The sequence below is a fragment of the Neolamprologus multifasciatus genome, chromosome 7 (assembly GCF_963576455.1).
Source record: "Neolamprologus multifasciatus chromosome 7, fNeoMul1.2, whole genome shotgun sequence".
Classification (NCBI taxonomy): domain Eukaryota; kingdom Metazoa; phylum Chordata; class Actinopteri; order Cichliformes; family Cichlidae; genus Neolamprologus; species Neolamprologus multifasciatus.
The window spans coordinates 10,023,460-10,051,412 of record NC_140445.1 but is presented as its reverse complement, the minus strand read 5'-3'; the positions used below and the strand labels follow the sequence as shown (position 1 = coordinate 10,051,412).

Here is a 27,953-nt window from a genome sequence, read left to right as displayed (position 1 = left end):
TGAACACTCTCGTCTCTATCCAAACACAAATCCACTCGAACACTTGTCACTCAGGGAAAACAGTCCAGAGGGTCTGCACACAAAGAAACGCTCGTTTCGCTCATTTACCATTTACCTCAATCACATAGACTCCGGAGAGCACAGCTGAATTTTATTATAGGATCTACCTTACAATATAAAGCAACTGTTGTTGTGATTTGGCGCTGTATAAATAAAATTTAATTAAATTGAATTGAGCTAATCATCTCTATCATTTTGGAAGTGAGTTCAGCTGTGAAGATAACAACCTACCAGAACTTCAAAGTGTTTAAACTGGACGTCTCTGCTCAAAGGCTCACAAATTCAGCTAAACTACAGCTATTCCAGGTATCTCCATTTTTCTGCTGATACTGCTGTGGAATTTTACTGATGTTCATATTTCCATTTTGAACAATTAATCAAATGATCATTTTACTACAGGTCACATACACTGCTGTCAGAATTCAAACTCAACTGTGAAGAACATTCTTCTTGCACTTGACTCTCACCATCAGCTAAGTAACACTGTTACTAAATTGGTTTCCCTTCATCCTTCAGTATTAAATATCAGAATTGGCAGCTGTGTTCCGGGGTCCTCCCTGAGGCAGAGTCAGGCAGTCTCCTGCACCTGGGACTAATCAGCTGCAATGTGGAGGCTGCATTTAAACCCGGCCTGGCCTACTCTCCTTCACCGATCCGTCAGCTACTCATGGTGATAACAGGCTGCTTATCTCTGTGTCTCCTGTGGTTCAACGTTGCCCTTACCTGTGTTCTCCTTGTCCTCGCAGCTTGCTTCAATACTCACTCAATTGGCAGCCTCAAGCTGGGAAACCTCATCATTTGCCATCGATCCTGCTCAGTCTTGACTTAGATTACCTTCACTCTCTCTGCCTGCCGTCTGCTTCAATGTACTGGACTCACAGGTCGGACTTCTTTCCCTGTCACAAAACCACTCACTCGGATCAGTACTCCTCCCCAAAACTGAACCGTCTCTTTGTACGAGTAAGCAGCAACACCTACTGATTAACTCTTCGGTCTCCCTGCCTTTGTTTCCTTCACTTACTCTGCTCTCCCTGTATCCTAGAGACTCTGTGCTCCCCGCCCTGGAAAAACCTGTCCTTTGTGCTTTTCCAACATCCCCAGTGTTTCCGAAGAAACTTCCTGGAGCCCTGCACATTCCCCTTTGAACATAGATTCTTGTAAATAGTTGTCACCAGATTAGGTTGAGGGTTTAGGTGTCGTTATTCACTGCCGTCAATAAATAGATCACTTGTGTAATCATTGCTGAGTTCACTCTGTCTGCTTCTAGGACCTCCTGTTTTGTGCCAGCCTCTGGGCCGATTGTAACACATTATATAACTACTATATATACTGATCAGCTATTCTGTTATCAGTTATCCTGTTTTTGTTAACTAACCTAGTTAAGGAGATGAGATGAGATGAGAGATGAGAGATGAGAGATGAGAGATGAGATATGAGATATGAGATGAGAGATGAGATGAGAGATGAGATAGCCTTTATTTGTCAGTTGCAGGTCTTTTGCCCACAACCGAGATGACAGACCTTGCCGACCGTACATGCAATACACAAACATCACATTGGGGAGACAGGTCAGGCTAGGTAGCGAGGAAAAAAAACATTGAAATGTGTAACACAGAAGGATAATACAGGAATGCACAGAAATCAACACACCATAGCACAATAAACACAGACAGCAACAACAACAGGAAGAATTAACTGCCACTTTTTGTAAGGTAAACCTTACAATAATACATACAGGGAAAAACCCACCATTCATATGACCCCCTATGAGCAAGCACTTTGTGACAGTGGGGGGAAAAACTCCCTTTTAACAGGAAGAAACCTCCAGCAGAACCAGGCTCAGGGAGGGACAGCCAGCTGCTGCAACCAGCTGGAGTGAGAGAAGGAAGACAGGACAAAAGACACGCTGTGGAAGAGAGCCAAAGATTACAATTTATCACCTAATAGACAAATCCAGATATTTCAGCCACAATAAACGAAAAAGAGAATTTAAAGCTTAAGCTGCAAGAGGCGCAGACACCAAACTGCCTGTAACAGGTTATCAACTTGACTTGGCAAAATGGAATCCAAGATTGTTTGATTTGAAAAAAAAAAGATTAAGCTTACCATTTTCCAGCTCACCTTGTACATATACATTGCCATCTGCATTATATTTTACCGCACAGTTGCTAATATTTGCAGAGAATATGGTAACTTGGTTGAAATGCGTATGAACTTGAGTGTGATGTCCCTTTTTTTTTTTTTTTTTTTTAATGCAGGTGTTGCACGTTCAACTCTTCTGGGAAGACTTTCCAAAAGTTTCAACCACGTATTTATGGGAACTGTTAACAGTTTTTCCTGAAGTATATTTGCGATGTCAGACACTAATGAAGATCTGGCTTACAGTCTCCACTTTAACTCATCCCAAAGGTGTTCTGTTGGGTTGAGGTCAGTCAACAGTCCTTCCATACCTAACTTGTTGAACCATGTCTTATGGGCGTTGCTTTGTGCACTGGTGCGCAGTCATGTTGGAACAGGAAGTGACCATTTCCAAACAGTTCTCACAAAGTTCAAACAAAGTGTCTTAGCATGTTGAAGCATTAAGAGTTCCTTTCAGTGGAACCACTGAAAAGGAAAGGAAAAAACACACGCCATAATCCTCCCTCCACCAAACTTTACATTTGGCACTATGCAGCAGACAAGTACTGTTCTCCTGGCGACTGCCAAACCCAGACTCATCAATCAGATTGACAGACTTAGAAGCATGATTTGTCACTCCAGGGATAATGTCTCCACTGATCTAGAGTCCAGTCGTGGTATGCTTTACACTTTGGGGTGGGTGTAGCTCAGGAGATAGAGCAGGTCATCAACTGATTGGTTGTTCGATCCCTGTCTCCCCCTATTTTGCATGCCAAATATCCTTGGGCAAGATATTAACCCCAAGTTGCTCTCCGTTGCTCTTCTTATCGGAGTGTGAATGATAGTCAGTAAGCACTTAACAGCACAGAAGACAGTGCTGGTGTATGTGGCATGTTGTATAGAGTGCTTTGAGTACGCCAGGAATAGCAATATATAAGAATCAGTCCATTTACTGCGTCCGACACTTGTTTGCATTATGTTTGGTGACGTATGGCTTGGATTCAGCTACTCGTTCATGGAAACCATTTAATGAAGCACTTTATGAACTGTTCTCGAGTTTATCTGTAGTGACTACGGAAAGTTGGTTACCTCTGCACACTATGCACTTCAGCATCTGCTGACCCCATTTTTAAAGGGCCTACCACTTTGTGGCTGATTTCTGTTGTTCCTAATCCCTTCAGCTTTGTAGTCTTACCACTAATAATGACTTCTAATTTTCTGCTTCTAAATTCATATGGTACCTGGTTCTAAAAATCCTAGAAACATGGTGTCTAACTAGATACTTACCCTGGATGGCCTCCAGTAGCACTGTGAGGAGTCCTGGAAGTCAGTTTTGAACAGGATGTGTCCTTTGATACACATATTACAAATACAACAGGTAAAAGAAGTATTGAACGCAATAAAACAATCCAATCTACACATGCAAAGTAATCACACCAAAAATGTCCATAAATTATGTCTAATAATGACAAATTACACAGGGAAAAGTATTGAACATGCTTACTGAAATGTAATTAATACTTGAAAAAGAGCCTTTGTTGGTGAGAACTGTCATAATGAAAATTGGTGACGTGTTCAATACTCGTTTTACTGTATGTAACACTGCTCGTTTTGTACGTTCACAGTATCTCTAAAATTAGAAACATTGAGTCTTAAGTGATCCTGAAAAAACATTCCTGCATTTATTACATCTATCCTGGACTATTGTAATTTGTTACTATCAGGATGTCCTAAAAACTCCCTGAAAAGCCTTCAGTTGATCCAAAATACTACAGTAAAAACACTGAAAGGGACTAAAAGGAGCATGTTTCTCCCATACCAAGTTCTCTTCAGTGGCTCCCTGTTAAATCCAGAATCAAATTTAAAATCGGTCCTGAGTAACCAGGCTCCATCTTAAAACCTCACAGTACAGAATTTTGTGATTCCTACGATACTAGAAGGCTGAAGTCTTCTGTAAGACCAGCTTCCAAGTTTGGATTCAGGTGACAGACGACTTCTATACTTTTAAGATTAAGCTTAAAAATGTTCTTTCTGATAAATCATATATTTAGGGCTGGATTATGCAAGCGTGAATCATCTCTTAGTTGTGCTGCTAGGCTACTGGCCGTTTCCCATGATTCTTTTTTTTTTTTACTTCACTCACCTTTTTTTCCACAATGCGTTTATACACCACACATTTAATGATTAATCATTATTAATCTCTGGATCTCTTCAATGTGACTTTTGCTTCGTCTCCCTCCCCTCACCCTCAACCATTTGCAGTAGATGGCTGCCCCACCCCAAGCCTGGTTCTGCCTTTTCCTGTTAACAGTGTTGAAATTGGGCTGCATGGACGGAATTTTTATGGAGAGAATTTCTAGGCGTAGTCAAGTGCTCGAAGGCTTTCACTTGGGTGGTCATCTCTGCTTTTCGCAGATGACACGGCTCTGTTGCCTTCATCGGGTGATCGCCTCTAGCTTGCACTAAAGTGGTCCACGGCCAAGTGTGAAGCGGTGGGAATAAGAATCAGCGCCTCCAAATCTGAGGCCATGGTGCTTCGCTGGAAAAGGGTGGACTTCCTACTGCATGCCAAGTAGCCTTGGGCAAAATACTAACCCTGAGTTGCTCTCTGATGCATCCATCAAAGTATGAATGTATCTGAATGTTAGATAAAAAGCACTTCAGCAGAAAAACCAGAGAAAAAAAGTGCTTGTACAGATGAATGAGGCAAGTTGTATAAAGCGCTTTGAGTGCACAGATAAGAACCAGTCCATTTATCCCTTTAAAAATTTCAAATTAACCATTTTTTTTTATTTCTAAAAGTGTTTGATCTTCTAAAAGCATGAAGAATATTTGCTATTAAAACTTTTTTTTTTTAAATATATGCCTGAAATGTTAGACTGATAAACCCAACAACACAGTCCAGAGACACCTTTTCATTTCCTAAATAAAAAATATCTCTGTACAATACATTAAAAATGTGAAACCTTTATTTTCACATTGTGTTAAATCTGTTAGATGAGGATGGCAAAAGCTATAATACAGTCTGTAGCTTTGATTTTTTTGGTGCACATTGCCAACTTGTTGAAGCTCTACATATCCATCCTGGAGGACAGAGCTTAGATTCAGAGGCAATGAATGAACAAAAAGTTAAAAAAAAAAAAAAAAAACAAAAACACAAAAACACAACAGCCAAAACAAGTCTTTTTTTCAATGTTAGAAAAAGAATGACTTGACACTGGTGAAGTTTCAGAAACTTCCACCTTGCTCTGCTGAAGCAGACATACATCCTACAGGACCATTTTCTAACCATTGCTCTCTTCCTCTCATTTTCATCTTTGTCACATTTCTGCCAGTCTTCTTTATAGGGATTGTAGATTTAGGTTGATGCTCTCCATATACAAGGCTATATATAGAGAATGAACTGACAGGTGGCAGAGGAGCCCGTCTATTGCCCAGTCTTCTTCTCCTTCTGGAAACTGAAGCTGGTCCGGCGGCTCAGTTTTCGCTGTTTCTGGGCAAAGTAATCAGCACGGGAGGTGCTGGCCCGGGACTCCAAGATGTAGTTTACCTGAAAAAAAATTGGGAAAAACTGGCGTTAATTATGAATTGACTTAAAAGATTTGTGTGATGCATTCATTTGCATTTCAAACACTGCACTACAGTACTGTGAAAAATTATTGAGCCACCCCTTTTTTCTTTACATCTCCTTTCCAAGGATCCAGACTTTCTGCTGTTTCTTTCTTTCTTTTTTTAATAACTGGTCTTCAGTATTATCTGAAGGTGTTTCAAACTCAGGGGATTAAACAGTGTCACATAACAACTTAGCAAAGAATCCATTTTAAAATTGTATCTTAAAGCACTTTGTTTCTAGCGGCATAAAACAAAAGCGCATAATTTGCTCTCATTTCTTCAAATCCCAACAATCACACAGTTTGATAGTCACAAACTGCACGAACAAGATGGAAAGGATACAGGCAGTCATAGTAAACATTTACTTTCAAGGACAGATCTGCTGGACTGGTTCAGCTATTTCTCCCTTGCTTCAGGCTGGAAGCAGAGGACTGACCCTTTGCCTATGCTAAAAGGCTGAAAGTTGCAGGAATCAGCGCCAGCACCAAAGAGAAAACTATCTGCTGCCTCATCAACCCAACCAAAGCTACCAAACGGCACTCTCGTTAACCCTTTATTCATGCATTTCACTCCTCAGAACCTACAGGTTACAAGCACTTCTTCCAGCTCTTAGGAAGCCATGCACACATCAGTCCAGGAGTGTTGGAAATGCAGACAGCCACCTGATCCATGTGGTCAGCCTTATAACACAACCGGCATTGATTGACTCGAGCTGTACACAGATGCTGATTTAACAGAACCTGGTTTGCCCTAGGGCTTTGGCGGAAGCAGAGTGGGTTGAAGCGTACATGGTGACGTTTACAAATATCCCACGGTGATTAGTGGACATAAAACACAGGCAAAATGAACAGAAATAGCTCCTAGTTGACTGACCCAGGTTTAATAGGTTGGTAGAGCAATGTTTGGAGGTGTACTAACAAGAGCTATGAATATGTAGTGTCCATAGCACAAAAGATACAGGAGAGATAAGGGACAGACTTTATCAACTGAGTCCTGACACTCGCACTGAAGAGGAACAGTTTTTGGTGGGAAATAATTGTGGTATACTAAAACTTTGGACCAAACTATGACCCAATTCTAGTGGCTGGGTATCTGAAGAGAGCACTGCTTGTGTGTATCCTGCTCAGAATGTTAAATAGCACCAACAAGCCTTTCCAAAGTCACCTTTATGCCCTTTCCTATTAATGGATGTTCCATTTGAGCACACTGGCAAGGACCTTGTTGAGCCATTTCACCGACTGCATGAGGATATAAGTTTTAGTTTTGTCCTGTTGGATCATGAAACATGATATTCCGAAGCACTGCCTGTGTGCAGCATCTCTGCAAAGAGTGTCACACATCAGCAACTACAGACATGCGAGTCTCTTTGTACTCATGGTGTACATTCACATTTGATGGTGCCACATTGGAACAGAGCTACTTTCCATCGTTCTGATGAAATCTAAAAATAAAAACGATGCAGTCGTTTTAATGAGTTGAAGGGTACTGCAATCTAATCAAAGCTGACCAACAAAAGGAAAATCATCAAGGGAAATACGTACATTAAACTGTACTTGCGTAAACACTCGTTCTTTTAACATAGCAGAGATTGTTCTGATCTGCTTAGTCTCTTTTGCCACTGCTGCTTTGCCATATTTAGCAGGTATTAGAATAACTAACTAAATCAAAACTGTTAAATCTTTGTCCTCACAGAAATGTGTTCCAGCACAGACATTCAGCTCAAACTCACCTTCAGCACTATTTCATTGACAGTAGCAGCATCAGACTCAAAGTAGAGAGGCTTGTAGTCATGATTGCTGAGATAAGTGAGTTTAAATATTGCATGACCTGTAAAACAAAAAGGAAACACATGTTTCATTAGACAAAAATGATACAACAAACTTGTCCAACAACCATTCTGGGCTGACTGCAGGATAGGAGCAGGAGATGAAACCATTTGAATGTCAACAAGAATGTCAGTATGATTTGGCGTGTGTGCCTTCTAGTGCACCTTTCATTAATTTCATTAACACCAAAACAGCTGAAATGCATCAATAACCCCGTAAGCTACTTAAATTGACCAGATCAATATACCAGAAGTTTAACTGACTTTTGGGATAAGGAACTCAATGTTCCTTTAATTTTTGAGTAGTGTAGATGTAGATAAATGGATAAAAGCAAAATAAACCTTAAAGGTAACGAAAGTTACATGAATATTGTGTTGACATGTGCAGGGTGACCTAATGTTTCTGTGCTCCACTCACTAGGGCTTCTTTCCTCCACAAGGTCACAAGCACAAAGGTGGTCCGAGTCAATGGAAATGGGTTTCTGCCGAATCCAGAACTTAGTACTGGCTTTCTGATTGGTGACCGGATCAATCTCCAGTTTTTCTCCTGAAATCCCTGATGAGATACCCATATGTAAAACATGATGGTCAATGTATTTCATACATGATACACATTCACTGTTGGCGCTGCAGAATGCTGTGGTAGCCACGCATTTTTTAATTTTAGTTTTTTGTTTTTCAGTCTTCCTCGTGGTCGTCGGCTTCCAGGGTCGAGTCAGAGGGCTGTTCTTGACACCAAATTCTCCTCAGCGCGCATGACATGTCCATACCACCGTAGGAACGCTTCCCTCATCTCTTTTTTCGATTGGGGCAACTCCAAGTCAAACACCTTCATTCGTCACACAATCCAGGCCGGTTAAGCCCACCATCCACCTGAGCATCTTCATCTTCACATTGAGGAGCTGCTATGCATACTTGCATAATTGCAATAAATTCTTTCAATCCATTTGTTTGTTTTTTATTTGTTACCTCTAGTTGTTTCGACTGTTCTTTAAAAACTGTTTTATTACAAGTTTAAACAATGAATTTCAAAAGAAAAAAAAAAGCTGCTTTTTTTTTAAAAAAATTCATTGTTTAAAAAAATACAGGTGCCAATACAGCTGCTATTCAAAAATCACTAAAAATGAGATGCATCATTCTTTGTCAAGAAATAGGGACCCATTGTATTTCAATTATTAATAATCATAAAACATCCATTAAAAAAATCTTTGTAAGCTGCACACAAAGAATTTAATTAAAAATACAAATTGTAAGCAGATAACGTGCATCAAGCAGTTTGTACCTAGCTGGACATCTGTGGTGAAACGCAGTTTGTGAATCATGCTGATCTTGAAGGACTTGTAGTGATGACTGCTCAACATGTCTTGGACTGTGGTGATGTCAATAGGAGGGTCTTCCTCTGAACTCTCCTCACCTCTGGAGCCTGAAGACAGAAAGAAAACAAGAGCACTCAGAAAGTGCAACTACCCCTGAAGGGCAAGGGCTATACTAAAACTTTGATGTTGCTCTTCCAGAAGGAAGGAAATATGTAATTGGTTTGTTTGTTTGTTTGCAGTCTAGCGTCCACATTTTTCAAAATATCATTTTTTTATTCTGTGGGATAGTAGATAACAATAATAGCTCCAGCTGATTTCATTTTGGTAATAACTGGGTCAAGGTCACACCAACTCCAGGTATTTTAATTTAGCTGAAAATTGGGTCAACATCAAGATCACACCAAATCTGAAAATCAGTTTACATTTTGTATTTTTTAATGAATTGACTTTAAAATTCACAGTATAGTATGACTTGGGGATAATGAGTACCTAGGTTGGCTAAGTGTCTGACCTCAACCTTCCTCTTAGTGCCAAGGTCAAAGTTGGCCGTGAAATTCTTTTTAAAGAAACCATATCGAGTACTATATCATATGAAAGGACATAAAGCAAGCTGTACAACACACCTGACATATTCTGGCATCAAGAATATGCGTCAGGACTTCTTTAAGTTTCTTGAAGAGGTCTTCTCATCCGAGAAGCTTCTTCAGTTCTAAGAGCAATTGGTGGAGAGTCCCAGATTTTAAGCCCTATTTGGGAATGTCCCCGAAAGGGATATGGACCCTCTTCGGGTCCTCTGCCTAATCACACAAGCCAAGGTGTGTAGAAGCCAGCTGAAGAAGCTTCTCAGATGAGAGGTGAAATGTCGTCAAGAAACTTAAAGAAGTCCAGACACTTATCTTTCCAAACATAATAACTTTTTTTATGTACCTTACTTAGTCCATGCAAGAGGTTTGCTGTCTAGAGGTCTCATGACAACAGTCATTGTAAGATCACTTACTGTTTTCTCTGACCAGGCAAAATTCCAGGGTACTCTGGCTCTCCAGTGAGGAGTCCAGGTCTACTGCTACATTTGGCTCGGTCTGCTTCTCGAGACGATACAAGGGCCCTGTTTGAGAAGAAGAGTATTTACATCAACACAGCACTGACAACTTCATTGCAAAACTCTTATGAAAAAGTTATTTTTTAACAACTTGGGTCTTGTTTTTAGTTGTTACTTTCAAACTAGTGCCAGAGTAACTGTATGACTGTGCTGCAGTTGTTCAAGTAGAATGAAATGTTAACTAATAGGAAAGCTACTGGTAACAACTGGAACTGTAGATATATAAATATATATATTTTTTTAAAAAAGAAGCATATCCAAAATAATCTGGGATCCTCCTTTGCCCGTGACCTTCAGACTAATCAGATACTGTAACTCCTCCTGAAGTCTGCGTATCTCATGTGTCAAATTCATATTCATTCATGTGTCAAAATCATATTTTAGAAGGTGAGTTTCAAAGTGAAACGTTTTAGGCTCTACAGCCACTGGTTGCTGTCACTAATTAGAGACCAGTGTCATTTGGGTCACTGCAGCTCTACTCCACCAAACTTCCCTTTTAAGATCCAAGATATTCTATGTATTATTAAATTTCTAGCCATTCCCTTTGTCTCCTCCGAATTCCTGTAATGTGAACCATCTTTGGTTTGACTTCTTTAGATCAAACATAGTTAATAAAATTACGGCGATGTCCCAGGAGAAGGAGGGAGGACTCTCAGCATCTGGGAAGTGACTGGAAAATGGCTGACACTCAGCTATCATAACTGCCACCCATAGCTTGCTAAGGGCCTGTATCTGTACAAGGCACTCGGGGTGGAAAGTCAAGTTACAATCTAGGCAGTCTGTAGGTTAATCACTCCTTATCTAGCAATGTGAGGTATATAGTAAAACATGCCAAAAACTATTTTCAGACACAAAATACAAAGATGTAGAATTATGCCCAATGTATCCAAAAGAGATTATATTTATGGATATGGATTATATTTATGGATAATTCAAGGAAGACAGCACACTGTCTCTTTATGATTAACAGATCATAAAAATACAGCACACTGTCTTCCTTGCATTAAAGAGAGAAGGGAATAAATGGTGCAAACATCATTACCCGAGCCTTTCTGTGAACCTTTCCTCTTCTTGAGAGCTTTCTGGAGAATTTCCTTCATAGTCACCTTCAAATTGTCCACCGGAATTAGAGAAAAACCATGAGCAGCATTTCTAAAGTAGAAAAATAGAAAATAATTAAGAATGCATTGAGCAACATTTAATGGTTCTGATTGTTTCATAGCAATAAGATCCGAGTATCAGAGTACTGCTTTTTGTGCTAGCACAAACTGCTAAGCTGAAGACACGAAGACAAGATTGTAATCTGAATAAATAATCTACTGTGTTCTGCTTTCAATTTGCAAACAGCAGGAAGCTTCAATATGTTGTTTGTTTTGAATAGCCACCTCATGTATTTTTAATCTCAACTACTTTATTTGGAACATTTTACTTTAAATAGTTTTTGGAGAAATTATTATCATAGACCTTACTTTTAGCAATTAAACATTATTACTGTTGTATACAAATGCCTTCCTGTTGACAAATATTTATTTTAATGCAGCACAAAATAATCAGCCTGTAAAAATTTACTTGTGCACACCCTAACATCGTTTAATACTGGAAACATTTAAATGCCTTTTTATTTATATAGCGCCAAATCAGGCAGGGCGTCCATCTCCCAAATACAAATTTGAAGCTGATTCCACAGAAAAGGGGCCTGGAAGTTAATACTCTACGTCCCATTCTTCTTTTAAATACTCTAGGAACAACAAGTACGTTTGCAGTCTGAGAGCAAAGGGCTTAATTGGTGTGATTAGATTATTAGGTTAAGATGGGGCCTGTTTACTCAGGACCTTGTATGAGGTGAAGGATTTTAAATTTGATTCTGGATTTAACAGGGAGCCAATGAAGGGAAGCCCACATAGGAAAAAATATGTTCTCTCTTTTTAGTCCCCGTCAGTATTCCTACTGCAGCATTTTGGATTAGCTGATTTTTACATCAGTTTATAGGACATCCTGATAATAAGAAATTACAGTAGCCCAGCTTAGAATTCAAAGAAGTCAGCATCACTCTAAGACATGATTAATATAAGCATTGAATGACATGCTCATATTACCAAAAAAAAGGAAAAAAAAGGGGGGGGGGGGTCTAAGATTCCTCACAGTGTTGCTCGAGGCCGAGGTAATGCCATCCAGAGTCGGCATCTGGTTAGATACCATATTTCAAAGACTTTTAGGGCTAAGTACAATAACCTCAGTATTATATAAATTTGTGAACAGAAAATTAGTGGTTATCCAGGTCTTCAGATCTTTAAGCCATTCCTTCAAGTTGGATATCAATATATATCTTTTAATGATACTGCCAAAGGGAAGCATGCATAATGTAAACGGAATTAGTCCTAGCACAGAACCCTGTGGAACTCCATAATTAACTTTAGTGTGTGAAGAGGACTTCCTGTTTACATAAACAAATTAGTCTATTAGATATGATATGATTCAAAATGCTGAAGTACCTTTAATACCTACAGCATGCTCTAATTGCTGTGATACATTATTATGGTCAACAGTATTGAATGCTGCACTGAGGTCTAGCAGAACAAACACAGATGAGTCCACTGTCAGAGGCCATAAAAAGATAATTTGTAACCTTCACCAAAGCTGTTTCTGTATTATGATGAGCTCTGAAAGCTGACTGAATCACTTCAAATAAACCATTTTTCTGTAGATGATCACTTAGCTGTTTTACAACTACTCTTTCAAGAACTCTGACCTACTGAGATCACCTAACGCAAGATGTGGGACTCCTTTATGGATCTTCGGAAATCCATATGTACAGGGTATAGCATTGATGGGGCAAATGTAGACAATGGCTTTTTCCCTTTCAGGCTGTTGTAGCCAACTGATTAATTTCTTCTTTTTTTTTAAGTTGCTTGTGGTGTCTCATCTTAAGACTTCATAAATATTGCTGTCACTGAGGAGTGTAGTCATTTTGTATGATAAGGAGTGGGTTCTTTTTACTGTGAACCCTGAAAAGGATGTGCTAGCTAAAGGTCTCATTTCTACCATAACTCCACAGCAGCTGCCCATAGTGAATCTCCTCATAGTTTAATAATGCTTATTGTTGTTTCTGTTGCTAACAACCGGAGGAAATCAGGATGAAGCTTTCAGCTATCCTCTCCAGTGCAAGACCATCTCCATCCAACATCACAATTGAAGAAAAGGTCATTAAATCTCTAAATAAAGAACAAAACATCACCATGCCACCAGCTAAAAAGGGGATGCTAACTGTTGTTCTAAACTCAAGTTGCGTTAGGTGACCTTGATAGGTCACATGACAGGACAAGACAAGGTCTCACAGTGGTTTTACCCAAAATCCTGATGCTAATGACCCATGCCTTTTTTCACAACTTATGTGATTATGCACATGATTAATAGTGGGTCAATAATCACCTCCTATGAGACAACCCAACTACTGTTTAAATACATTGGCTGTCAACTTTTAAAGCCTCTTGTTTGAGAGGTGAATCGTCTCAACAAAAACCAAAACAAAACAAAACAAACAAACAAACAAAAAACTTAAAGTCCAGTTGCCTTCCTGTTTAGCTCTTAAGGCTACCATGACCTGGATGACTGTGAACCTACAGAGCCAAACTGGTTGTTTATGTCATTTTGTGCTGTCCCAACAATGTAGTTTTATTCATAGATGGAAATCATTATCTTAGTCCTAGCAAGACTTGTGTAAGTATCTATAATTAGACAACTCTATCAGCTTTCCACCATTTGTTGTTATAAGTGATATATCACTCATTTCATACTTACATTCTAACAAACAGTGACTGCCTGGAAGCGATGCCAGGGGAGGAGTATTTCTCCACCAAGGCCAGAGTGCTGAAACCAAACTTGTGTATTGGCTCATTGGAGTCTAGCGGAGGGAAGTCAGTGTCTACCTCGCCATCATCTTCAGCAATGTGAAGGCAATAAGCATTCACATTTTCACTGTTGGATATGTGGTGGAAGGATTTGGATATAGAGAGACAGGAAAAGTGTGTTACAAAGAAAAAGACATCCTGTGAAATGTAGCAGTTTTATTTTTTTTAGCCATTTTGTGCTCACTTGAGTTTGGGTTCTCGTCCCTCGCTTGTGTATTGCCAACAGATAAGTCCAATGAGGTCATGGACACGGGCATTGGCGATGGTCACCACTGTCATTGGATGTACTTTCTCCTGAGTCATTTGCATTGATAGGTAGACGTCTATCTTTTTTGTAGCTGTGGTGCCGATGTGGCCCTAAAGGTGAAGAGAGGATTGTGCAGTAAAAAAAAAAAATTACATCGAATAAACAGACAAAACGTAGACAAATATTAACTTATTGTTTTTCAAATAAACACTAACAGGCAAGTTATAGTTTCCACATCCACAAGGCTGCTAGAGTCAGCATGGGTCAAAGTGATGTACATTTTGTCATCAGATTAGATCATTAGCACAAGCACGTTCGTATGTCTGTCAATTTTGTGGCTGCACAGATTCCCCTGCTGGCATATGGTGCTATCAAGCACCATATGCCTTTGGGGCAGACTTCAAAACACAAAGCTGATCCTATAAGTCCTACCAGACAAATGAAATTATTTATTTCTACTGTGGCATTCTACCATCATGTGCCAAAGGAGAAATAAATACACAATTAGATTGAAACTGTGTTGTGATTATTTGGGTAATAACGTCAATAAAATTTATAACTGCTTATTTAGTTAGAAACAAAATTTTCACCCTGAATTGGGTGAAAATTGAGTACTGTCTTGACTATCATGATATATGGAAAAACCTATACAAAGAAAAAGCTTATCAATTCTTGGAGAAAATCAAATTGAAGACAAAAGTTTTCCCACTCTACAAAACTGGATTCAAATCCTATTATTTAATGTCCAAATAAACCTAAATAAAATGTTGAATAATTCACCTTGCCATCAAATTTAGAGTATTCATTGAAGGGATTATTGAGCTGCTGGGGACACTGCTCAAGCCTCAGCGACAAAGTGGATTTTGTACCAGTTGTCTGCGGCCTGTCTTTAAAGTTGCGCTTTTCAAACAGAGACCCCAGATCTTCCACTGGACAGAACACACAGAAGCAGAAAAAAAAGAGTTAACGTATACTGATGGAGTTTTGTCAACTAAAGAGCTTTTGTGTCTGAATCTAAACACATTATCTTAGAGGTTTTACTGAGAATTTCAGGAGATTTTATCAAACAGCTCGTGTTGATACAGTGTGAAAAAACATCTGACCATTTCCCGATTTCCTATTTTTGGTATGTTTGTCACACTTAAATGTTTCAGATCATCAAACAAATTTCAATCTTAGACAAAGATAACCGAAGTAAACAGAAAATGCAGTTTTTAAATGAAGGTTTTTATTATTAAGCGGGGAACAATTCCAAACCTACATGACCCTGTGTGAAAAAGTTATTGCACCCTAAACCTAATAAGTGGTTGGGCCACACAACAACAGCATTTGCAGCAACAACTGCAATCAAATGTTTGCAATAACTGACAATGATTTTTTTCCAGGAATGTGGAGGAATTTTGGCTTACTCATTTTTGCAGAATGGTTGTAATAAAGCCACACTGGAGGGTTTTCGAGCATGAACCACCTTTTTATGGCCACCAAATCTCGGTTGGAATCAGGCCACTCCAAAGTCTTCACAACAGCAAGGTGGACTTGCTGTTGTGTTTTAGATTAAAGTCCTGCTGCAGAACCTAATTGTGCTTCAGCCTGAGTTCATGGAACAATTAGCCAGACATTCTCCTTCAGGATGTTTTGGTAGAGAGCAGAATTCATGGTTCATTTACCACAGCAAGTTTTATGGGTCCTGAAGCAGCAAGACAGTCCAAGACTATCACATCACCATGATATTTTACTGTTGGTATGAAGTTCCTTTTCTGAAATTCTGTATGACTTTTTGATCCACCACCCTGTAATAGGACACACACCTTCCAAAAAGTTCAACTTTTGTCTAGTCAGTCCACAGAGCGCTTAGCCAAAGGTCTTGGGGATTGTCACGATGTTTTCTGGCAAAACTGAGACAAGTCTTTATGTTCCTTTTGCTTAGCAGTGGTTTTTGTCTTAGAACTCTGCCATAAACACATTCATTTAGAAACTGTATTTTGTTTACTTGTGTTATCTGTGTTGTGTTATTTGTTTGATGATCTGAAACATTTAAGTGTGACATACAAAAAAATGGAAATCAGGAAAGAAGTAAACACTTTTTCACACCACTGTATAGAAGTGCCATTCACTTCACTGGTTCAGTTACTGATTCAGGTTCAATAAAGACAGATTTTCATTTTTGATTACTTAAAATGTTAACATACTCTTCTATAAATGCTTCAGTATATATTACTAATGAAGTGGTCTGTGCCCTGTGGCAACAGAATATTTGACGTCATATTTTAGACAAAATCATTTGAACATGCAGATCCTCAGCAAACTACGTAATCAGAATGACATTAAGGGATATAAATGACCAGCAAAAACAACGTTTGTAAAACATGGTGTTACAAAGTTTGTAAAATGTGCAATTTTAAAAAGTAAAGGTATTTAGAAATGACAAGGAACAGTACCTGACTGGGAGGATGCCCTCTCTTTCCACTGAATGTTTTTGCATTTGATTTGGTTCTGTCGTTCTTTTCTTAGTCTTTCAAGTCTTTGGGCTACAAAGAAAGGACAGCTGGTCATTAACCTTTTTGCATACAAAAACAGAGTCACTAAAACTTAGTTATACAGACAACAGATCATCATTTACGACACATCATGAAAATTATTGTAAATTCCTGTAAACAACTGATTCTATAGAATGTAGATCATTGAACAGTCATTATTTCCAACCACAGAGGATATCATTGCTCTCCAAAAGTTTGATTCAGTTGACTTTACCATTTTATTACACATGTAACAAGCATAGCTGGTATAATGAAATTTGCAATATGTTGTTGTATGTTATTGTGCAGAAAGCAAAGTAACATAAAACACAGAATAAGATAAAAGATTTAAAAAGAAGGGAAATTCAAATGCATTACAATATCATACAATAAAATATAGAATAAGATGTATATAAAATATAGGATTAGTAACTTATTGCTAGTCTGTTATTGCTGAAGTGGCGGTATATCACAGTTTCAGATTCAGTCATTGTGTATAATATAGTGTATGAATGTGTGTTTAATAGAATCCATTTGATAAAATACTTACGAAATATGGTCAGAGATAGCGTTACACTCATGTCGGATGCAACACTTTTAGATGTCTTTGATGACAAGTTGCTGACAGTTACACTATTAACAGTGTGCTCAGCTGCTTTTACTACCCACTGCAGGGCCCTTTGACCAACGGTCGCCTAGTTACCATACCACACTGTTATACAAGATGTTATAATGCTTTGTACAGTGCAGTAGGAGATGCTACCAAGGTATTTTTCAACCTCCTCAGAAAGTGTGGGGATTATTGACATTTTTGTATCAGACAGAAGGTGTATCTATAGAAAATGACATAGATTAAGGAATTTAAAGCTTGTTGCCTGTTCAGTTTCTGCAGTTGATGAAAACCGGGTTTTCTCTGCATTTGCTGGACAAGGTGAAATAATTTCATGACCAGCTTAGAAAGGAAAGAGGTAGTAATGGTACGGACATATAATCATTAAGTAGTGTTTAAGGGCAAAGTGAAGTAAATTTACTTCTACTTCTATAGCACGTTTTTACTCTGAGCTTTTTATCACAAGTCTCTCACACATTGATAGAACCTTTAACTCTTATTGATATAGCTTTATATGTAAGGCAATAATTGGATTGCTGCCTTCTATATATGTTCCCTCCTTGCAGTCAAACATGCTGGTCGTTATACTCTTCATCCACAAGATTACTTGTTGCTTTCTGTTTCATTTGCAAACTGAACTTAGCAAAAGAGCTTTTGTCCATTTAGCACCCTTGGCTTGGAACGAGCTGCAGAATGACTGGAAAATGACAAAATTATTTTCATTAAGTGCTTTTAATCCATAACATGCAACTGTTTCAATTAGATTGCTTGTCATTTTAATTAAATTTTATTTGCATTTTTGTATATGTGTGTTTTGTTGTTGTTGCGTGTGTTTAATTGTGTCATTTTTGTAACTGCGTGATACTTGCTGCTGCCAATCTTGGCCAGGTCTCCCTTGAAAGGTTTCAAGGGTTTTTAATCAAAATGGGATCTTCCTAGTTAAACAGAGGTTAAATTAAAAAATCAAAACAAAAACAAAAAAAAAAACCACCTTTATATCCACGAATGTTTAACTTTCTAACAGTCGCACTCTGATGACTGCATCGTGGACAACTTGGGGATTCAGGATCTTTCCCAAGACTGGACTAGCTGGAGAACTGATCCACCACCCTTCTAACTAGTACATAACCCACTGTACCTCCTGAGCCACAGCAGCCAATAAATAGTACAGTGAAGACAGTACTCTCCATTAACCTGCTGAAATGATAGGCAAAGAGATGATGGTCGAGAATGGTAGTGGTGGCTTTAATATATTTAAACACAAGTCTCTCAGAGTACTTCATTACAGTAGGAGTAAGGGCTAAAGGGAGGTAGTCGTTCAGGCAAGTTAGTGGTAGTTGTTTAGGCATAGGATAAGGGTCGTCGACTTGTAAGCATTTGAGGACAAGTTAAAGATGTTAATAAACACCTCAGCCAGCTTACTGCCACATGCTCTGATCATGGGGTTTGGTATACCGTCAGGGCCAGCAGCTTTGTGTTAATTCACTCTATTTAGGGAGGACCTGACCTCAGAGGGCAGAGGTACATGGCCATCTGGTGGTGGCAGGGTTTTGATGGGAGTCTCTGTATCGAGTCTGTCAAAATTGGCATAGAAATGGTTTAATACATCAGGGAGTGAAGCATTATGAACAACAGGGGAACTGTCTGTGCTCATGTGATCAGTTATTGCACGTATTCTTTGCCACGGGCTCCGTAGGTGATTGTGTTATAGGAGGGCATTATCAATTTGTCATGTATAGTTTTGCTTTGCAGCGCTCTTTTGTACCTGCATCTGTGGGCTTGAGTGCCGCCAAATCTAAATGCAAGGTATGTCTATCAGCAAAAGACAAATGTCATCCTTTATCCAAACTTTATTCAAAGTTTTCTGATTTGGGTATACGTCTATTAAGTTCTATATTGTGACAGACTATGCAACTTTTTATACTGAGGAGGGATATACTTCTATTTCTGTGTGGGAACCCTGGGTAGCTTCGTGATGATACGGATTCCAATCAGTACTGGCAAAACAGCACTTGAGGGTAGACTCAGCCAATTTTGGCCAGACTGTAACCATCTTAGTTACAGTTTGTCCCTTTCTGTAAGTGGTCTGTTTCTGAGTAGTAAGAACAAAGAGTGGTAGTCTAACATGAGCGCAGGGTAAGCTCCTTTGTTGTTAGTACAGTAGAGATCAATTTATGTCCAAGGTAAGCCAAGGCAGCTCAACAGTCCACAATAATTGTGGTAATAAATGTTGGAAGGGTGGTATATCAGTACCATGCTGAGAACCAATTAAGTGAGCTCTTTAGAATGACCCATTTCTCTAAAAAATATTTAAAGGCTTTCAGAATGACTAGGTGCTTAATTTTATACCCCTGAATTAAAAAATTAAGAGATGTGACTCACTTCTTTTGTCCATATAGAGTACCACTAATTGAGCCTTTAAAGAAAAAGACCAGTTTTCATGAAGCTACACTGACTATCTGGCATGTAAATCTTTTTAATAATATGACCAACCCTTTAAATACAGTCGTGTACACAAATAAGTATAGCAGTTCAAAAAGGGCTAGCATAAAATAAAACTTGCATGGTTGTTAATCCATGTCTTACCAGCAGCCACTGGTTTGTCACAGCTATCTTGGTGAAGTCCTGATGAGAGCCACAAGAGGTCAGTATCCAGTGTCAAGTCTGAAAGTCTCAGAGGATTGCAGCTTTCTACCCACAACCCAAAAATCATCCCAGTCACTCTGCAAAACCTAATACAAGGGAGCCAAAAGGAGACAATGTCTACCTTTGGACTCCCTCTTCCACCAAAACCAACTTTTCCTTCCAAATAAAATTTCTGAAAGTAGTTGCAAACTCACTTTAACCTCACTATAGACAATTTTTACAAAACAAACAATATAGTACACCAACACCCTCAATTGATGACTGATTAGATTAGATTATAACACCAAACTTTAGGATTATGGGGATAATAGAAGAACATGACACAACCAAGTCTGTATTCTGGTGGGTGGCAAGACTCGTGGGTTAGTGAGGTCTGTTAAGCCAGATAGTCTTTTTCCATGGCATATAGAGTCTCAGCTGAGGATATCCCTGATGAGCCAATCAGCAACAAAAAGAATACCACTGTCAAATGAAGTTAATTACATAGATTATTTTAACAATTTTGGATTCTGATGTCCCAGCATAGACAACACTGGAGACCAAGCACCCTTCGCAGCATTATTTCGAGTCATTCTACCCTCCAAAACTCCCGAGGTCCTCATCCCATATCCCATTAAGATTAACTAAGACATCCAGCAACAAGCCCAACCATTCACCCATGGGATGCAGAAGATCTACTGCCTGCATCCCATTACTGGACTCTGCAGAACAGCCCCAGCCCTGAAGTCCTTTTTTTCTGTTGGGTCAAAGTTGTTTTGGAAGCACAAGTAGAGATGCTTTCTATACGTTAGGAGGGCACCATCATCGTTTTGCACTAAGAGTGTAAAATACTGGTGGGTGCTTGCAATTTAATTGCTTAACAGTAATTAAATGGCAAGCAAAAACAGAGCATGTGCTTTAGGAAAATCAAATCTAAATGGTGAATTATTCTATTAAATTCTGGTCTTGTTTATAGTTCTGAATGTAATTTTTAACAGTAGAAATACAGCAATTTTGAAACTGAGAATGAAAACTTTTTTTAGGGGGTTGGTTTTTTGTATCAAGTCAAAAAAACAAACAAACAAACAAAAAAGAAAGAACTTCATCTGTGAGAGCAGTTTTAAGGCAGCAGTATTTATTACTGCAAACAAAGTTAAGGATAGCTTAGTCATTTCTTTCCAATGAGCTATTGTCATTGATGGCAACCATGTCATTCGCAGTGTGAATATACTGCCACAAGATGCCAGGAGTAGCAGTATTATAGTGGAATATTCTTGCATTACAGCAATACGATGATACACCATTAGTCAAACATAAGCACAAAAGCAGCCTAGGTAATGTTTTCCCTGCTCAGCCCACTCTTGCACAGGAATAAATTACCACCCCAAGTGGGGGGCTTCAAATATCTCACAATCTTGTTCATGAATCATGGCAGAGCAGAGCTTCAGCCTTGCATATAGACTGAAGAGCTCGGCCACTTGAGAGGGGCTTGCAGTGGAGCCGCTGCTCTTCCACATTGAAAGGTGACACTTGAGCTTGTTCAGGCATTCAGGTCTCTTGGAAGGCTCTGAGAGGAGGTGTCCAAAGCATGTCTGGCCCGAAGGGAGACGTATGCCCCAGAGATTAGCTGGCTTGGCAGCGTCTTGGTATACTCCTTCCAGAAGAGTTAGAGGAGGTGGTCAGGTAAAGGGACGCCTTGGTTACAGGGGTAGCCTAGACCTAGCAGAAAATAGATCAGTCCAAATGGATGGACTGTTCTTTTTCCACTGTGGACTGATTGTACAGTTTATATTTTTAATGACTTAATTTAATGAAACAAGTATTGTTGGAACAGTGCTTGGGTCTAAAAGCCTCATCTTTTCTCCTCAAAACACACATCCTTTTACTTTCAAACACACACCTTAAAGCATAACTCATAAGCTGGAGAGGAAATGGCAACTCACTCATTTAGAAGATCATACTTTAGCCTGGAAGATTAGTTTTTTGCTCTATAAAAAGCCCTCTGTAAAGCTGGAAGATCTTACTATTCAATACTGAGTGAAGAAGAACCACCCTAGGTTTCTCTTCAGCACTGCAGCCAAAATTGTGCTTTTTAGACTCCATTCTTACAAGACTACTCAAAGAAGCACTATTTTTCATTAATTAATGCTTTAAGCTTAAACATAATCAACCTATCTCTATGACTTGAGTACGTAAGACAGGTCTTTAAGCTGTCAGTAGCTAAACAGTTACTTAAAAAGCCATAACCCGACCCAGCTGTCTTAGCTAATTTTATGGGCCAATCTCCAATCTTCCTTTCATTTCAAAAATTCATAGTAGTTGTAAAACAGCTAACTGATCCTCTGCAGAGGAATGGTTTATTTGAATTGCTTTAGTCAAGTTTAAGAGCTTATAATAGCCCAGAAGCAGCTCAGTGAAGGTTAAAAATGTGGACAAACAGTGGACTCATCTCTGTGCTTGTCCTCCTTGGCCTCAGTGCAGCGTTCCATACTGTTGACCATGATATAATATTACAGCAATTCGAGCGTGCTGTAGGAATTAAAGGCACTGCAGTGCAGTGGCTTAAATCATAGCTAACAGACTCCAATTTGTTAATGCAAATGGAGTCTTCTTCACACACTAAAGTTAACTATGGAGTTCCACGGGGATACCTAACTTTATTTATCCATGAAGCCAGATAATATGCATAAATTATTTAAACTGCAGGAATTTCTTACAGACATAAAGACCTGGATGACCTGATTTTCTGCTTCCAAATTCGCATAAAAACTGAGGTTATTGTAGTCTGACCTAAAACTCTTAGAAGTTATTATTGGGAAGGTCTTTACCTTACAATATTAAGTGCCTTGAGGCGACTGTTGTTGTGATCTGGTGCTACATAAATAAAATTGAGCTGAATTGATTGCAAGCCAAATAGTTCAAGCTTTGTCTTGTCTGACCATAGCGATATTTTCCACATTTGGCCTGGGCATGTGGGCAGCTACAAATTTCAGTTGAGCTTCTTTATTGGTCAACATCCTCTCAGTCCATGACAATGTAAAACTCGCTACAAGTCTTAGGTAAGTCATTAAAAACGTATGCTGAATCACCATTCCATCCTGAAAAATGAAGTTTAAAGACATTATTAAAAGTGCCAAATTACTATTACATTCATGCCCATGATCCACTGGAGCCACAGTAGTAATGGTAATAACACCGACAAAGAACAACAACAATATGAAAGCTGAAAATGTAAAAATGAATTCCACATTTGCTGAAGTAGTGGGTTTCCCTCACTTTTTGTCATCATGGTGGAAATGTTTGCAGAAATTTGGTTTTATATAAAGTAGGCACTTGATTTTGGAGCACACCGAAGCCCGGTGACACATAGTCAATGATTATTCATTTTGCTGTGTCATTTGTCATCTCCATAAAAATATTTAATGCAATATGTCACATCATATATATTATTTAAATGCACAATGAACCACAGTGTAATCCCAAGCTTTTCACATGCGCTGCACACAATTTAACTCAGTGAAACCACTGGCCCTGATTAGCCACACAAAACCCCTTCAAACAGCAGCAGAACAGGCTTTCTGGCTGCCTCCCACCATAATGACAGGGGGAGGTCTGACAGAAAGCTGGCCCAACTAACAAGCTAAAGTTTGAAGATGAGTTTACCTGTGTTGGAGCGCCGACGAATGCCAAAGTCCCAGCTGGAGGTGATGTCCATAGACTGAGAGAGGTCACAGGGATGACTGTCTGTCACACTACTGCCCCCCTCATTCAGGAGGCCTGACCCAGTTGACCCAAAGCTGCTACCAGGCACCAGAGAAAGCTGGCACTTCTCAAGATCAACATCCTGATCTATTAGCACCATCTCACACATTCCTGTATCATCACTGGTCACATGAGATTGTCTGATGTGAGCCAGGATAATGGCCGGATTGTCCAAGAATGCCATTTCCTCTGTTTGGCTAAGTGTGTCTTTTCGCTTTAGAAATTTTCTCACCCTCTTGCCTGTATGTCAAAGGGTTCCTTTTCTTTTCTTATCAGTCTCTGTTTGAGAGTGTTACAGCTCTGACTGATGACAAGAGAGGTGTCACCTTTTCCATCTTTTGATGACTATTTTTTCAGGTCCAAGGTAGGCAAAGTAGTCCCTAAGGAGAGCAAAGAAAATGTTATTACATGTTGCAGTCTAGAAGTAAGATTTCAGCTCAAACTTTTAAAACTGATATATTTAAAAACTATAAGCTCAATTCACACATCCCAAAGCCCACTTTAACTTCCAACTTTCACAGTTTAAATAAATAAATACAATAAACTAAAACAAGAAGCAAACCTCTGCCAAGGCAGCTCACTCTCTGGGCAGTATTTGCTTTTAAGGGACTAATATTGTATTTTATACAATCTTTTGTTTTTGTTCTTTATACAGTCCAGATCAAAAGTTTAAGACCACTTGAAAAATGGGCAAAAGAGGTTGGGTTTTTTTTATATATATATTTTGCATGGTTGGATGCAAACATGCAACAAGAAGGAATGGGAGTGAGACAAAACATTTCTTTTGAGCATGCATTTTATTGAAAACAACACTTAAACTGAAACAGGCTGTTTTACACCCGATCAAAAGTTGAGGACACAGCTAGCTGTTTGATGTGGGACAGTAAACTTTAATGTTTAAATGGATCTATTTTAAAGATGTAGAGCTCTAATGTGCAGCTGCTGCCTTAAAAATCATCAATGGCAGCAAAATCCCACTCAGTGATAAAACTGTTAAGTAGAATTAAAATTATTATTGTTTGCGCCAAATCACCAGATTAAGTAAAGAATTTTCTCGTCATTTTTAAAAACAGTGATGCATTTTACTGGTATATTTTTATGATAAAGATTTTTATTGCAATTTGATAACATCTCTAAAGTATAGGTAGCACTCACAGGGATAATTTTCTACAGAAGAAGAGTTACATGATTCCTGAAACGCCTATTTTGTGATTGGTCAGATGTCTGCCAATGCCACACATTTCGTGTGAATGCACAGGGGAGACCCTTCGTTAACACAGTGACTTGATAACCAGCTTTGTGTGATTGGTTATCCTGATCGTCAATTTTGGGATAAGTGAATCCAGACAATGGAGAGATACCCTAAATATACTGAACACACATAGTTTACCCAACTCCTGCTTTACAGTATAGGCCTCAGCTTGGCTGAAGAGGCTTTAAAAGTCTCAACAGTTAAAACAAAGATTGTCATTTTGCCAATAATCTCTTTAAATGGGTTTGAACTTTGATACCAATAAACAAAAACTGAAGTTTGAATGTCCGTGATATTAACACTGAACATAAAGATGTTGATAATTTCAACATGTAAATAAGAGCTGTAAGCCAGGCCAAAACAACCCCACACTCAAACTAGGTTGAATGAGATACCAACGTTAACACGTCCAATAAAGGATCAGGACCAGAGCACCAAGATTTTTTTGTAACTTTAGTAAACAAACGTCAAACATTAATAAAATATTGTTAGGTTTTGAATAGTTCAAATTGTATGCGGCGGGCCTAATCTTACATTAGAAGATTCAGTTATTGCAAAGAGCTTCTAGACGACGCTAACTGCAACTAATGAAAAGCTGTAGTGTATTGTCAGGTTTGTCCTTGCTGACAGCTTAAGGGTCTTTTTCTCTAAAGCGAAATGTGTTATGGCGTGTAATGCCAAGTGATACTGTTTGATACCTGCAACAAACACCTCACTTAATGATTCATCGTAGCTGTTTTTAATGATAGGTGATGTAGCTATTGTCTTTTTTGCTAACCATCGTAGCCGGCTGACTTCAAAGTAATACTTTTTTAAACCACAGTCCACCTGCTTAGAGTGGCAAAAATGTTTATTTTCAGTATCAGGATTGGAAAAATATTTCACCAGAAGCGGTTCAATCTAGTAGCTTGCAAGCTCATTTAAGCTAACGCGACCAGCATTTGGTTGCACCTCCCTTGTTTAAGACGACGTCTTACCTTTAGATTTATCCGCCAAGGGAAAGAAACATCCACCATTCTCCATATTATACAAGCATGATCATAATAGAGTCAGAAACTCTGTTCATCACGACTAATGTTCCACATTAAAGTCATAATACAAACACAAACCAACTCAACCTGGTATGCTCTGCCTAACAACCAACCCACAACCAACCCGGCTATACTTCCGGTTCCGTTACTTCGTGATAAAAGAAAAAAAAGATTTCGTTTTCACAGAAAGCGTCAGTCATCGACATATTTTGCAACATTTTTATCCTTATTACGCTTTTATTAAAATATAACTGTTTATGAAAATATCATGTGACTTAATTTGATTAAGTCTAACATTATACTAAATTATAATTAATTATAATTTAGTTATAATTATAATTGTAAAAGATATACCCGACAGTCAGGGAGGGCATTTTATGTGCTTCGACCTAAAATTAGGTCCATATATATTTGGAAACTGTGTTTTCTTTTAACCTGTTTACTGAAACATATTCCAATTATTGTTATATAATTGACATGGACATAATATGTAGAATCTCACCTTTCATCTGAGGGTATCCACTTTTAAACTGTAATGAAAAGTTCAGGAGATTCAGGTCCTTAAAATGTGCCACCCTTTTTTTAAAGACACCAAAAGTAATTGGACAATTGGCTCAAAGGCTAGGGGAGCCTATGGTGAAAGAGTTCATTACGTTTTGTTCTGCACTGATATCGATTGGACAGTGTTAACTGCACAGTATTGCAGGCAGCATTTAGTGGAGATGGACAAGCCGCAAGGAAATGCTCCAACGAGCCACGATATAAACATGCCATTATTTGCATCTGTCGCTTTTACATTGTGTTAATCAGACCCTTCCCAGCTACATCAGCTCAGAAGTGTTGTTGCTGGAATAATTTAATAAGCATTTGGCTGCATCCTCCTCTGTGCAAGGATGATTGAAGGTATGTTTAAATTCTTCCAAAAAGTCATTAAAGAGATGTGAGTACAATTATCGATTTCGTCAAGCCTGCTAAAGAAAATAAAGTGCTTAATTTATTAATCCATGCATAATTTTAAGAGAATGCCGTATAAGCTGTATAATGTGTGTATTTGTCATGTTCCATGAGAGTGTCTGTTGGTGTGCTCCCAGGGTCCGCCCTCTGGGGCGGAGGTTTTGGTGTTGCATCAGATAGCATCACCTCAAGGGTTGTCAGGTCCTGCGCAGATCAACTGTATGGGGTGATGGAGCACATCTTTGAACTGAGCCTGAGACTGGGGAGAGTTCAACAGCTCTGGAAAACCTCTTGTGCTGTACCAGTGCCAAAGACTCCACGTCCCAAGAACTTCAAAGGCTACAGGCCGGTAGCTCTGACATCCTACCTGATGAAGACCCTGGATCAGTTGGTCCTGGCTCAGCTTCAGCCCCTGGTGAGCTCATCACTGAACCAACTTCAGTTTGCCTGCCAACTTGGCATTGGAGTGGATGATGCTGTCACTCTCCTCCTACATCGTTCCCTCTCTCACCTGGAGACTGCTGGGAGCACTGTGAGAATCATGTTCTTTTATTTCTCCAGTACCTTTAACATTATTCCCACAGTCCTTAAGGACAAACTGGAGAATTCAGAAGTGGACCATCATCTCACAACATGGATACTGGACTACTTCAAGAAAGGACAGAGCAGGCTGTACCTGCTGCAGGGGCTCAGGTCTTTTGGATTGAGGGGCCCACTCCTGAAGACCTTCTGTGGCTCTATGCCCCGGACAACATCGACCCTGGGATCCTTGGGAAACAAAAACCTGTTCTAAACTGCAGCAATTACCCCACTTTGTTTTCCATAACTGGGTGTACTAATTGAAGCTTCTTCTGTGTCTAAAAAATAATAATAGTTATCTGAATACCTAAACAGTTATCAAAATACAATAGCTATAATAACATGCTCAATCATCCAGGTAAGTAAGTTGGACTACAGACGAAAGTTTGAGCCTGTTTCAGCAATGCTAAGCCCCCAGCATCTCCAATCAACATGGAGG

The 27,953-nt window shown here is 39.0% G+C and overlaps 1 protein-coding gene across 1 annotated transcript; it reads right to left on the bottom strand.

Moving 5' to 3' along the window:
• Positions 1 to 1,522: 1,522 nt before the first annotated feature.
• mapkap1 (MAPK associated protein 1) lies at positions 1,523 to 26,121 on the bottom strand. The gene is made up of 12 exons (XM_085166779.1): positions 25,928 to 26,121; positions 23,600 to 24,078; positions 16,624 to 16,713; positions 14,966 to 15,114; positions 14,123 to 14,295; positions 13,829 to 14,005; positions 11,073 to 11,182; positions 9,929 to 10,036; positions 8,898 to 9,038; positions 8,034 to 8,171; positions 7,520 to 7,617; positions 1,523 to 5,728 (listed from the first exon to the last, which is right to left on the bottom strand). The coding sequence occupies exons 2-12, from the start codon at positions 23,880 to 23,882 to the stop codon at positions 5,606 to 5,608; spliced, it is 1,590 nt and encodes a 529-aa protein (XP_085022905.1). The 5' UTR covers positions 23,883 to 24,078; positions 25,928 to 26,121; the 3' UTR covers positions 1,523 to 5,605.
• Between the last annotated feature and the right edge of the window lie 1,832 nt (positions 26,122 to 27,953).

Bases quoted from the DNA above. Each gene is read 5' to 3' on its own strand.
- mapkap1 (XM_085166779.1), bottom strand. From the start codon at position 23,882: ATGGCATTCTTGGACAATCCGGCCATTATCCTGGCTCACATCAGACAA. The intron at 16,714-23,599 runs GTAAACTCATCT...CTTTCTTTGTAG, and splicing joins TCGTCGGCGCTCCAACACAG to CCCAAAGACTTGAAAGACTA. The intron at 7,618-8,033 runs GTGAGTGGAGCA...TTTGTTTTACAG, and splicing joins TGTGGAGGAAAGAAGCCCTA to GTCATGCAATATTTAAACTC.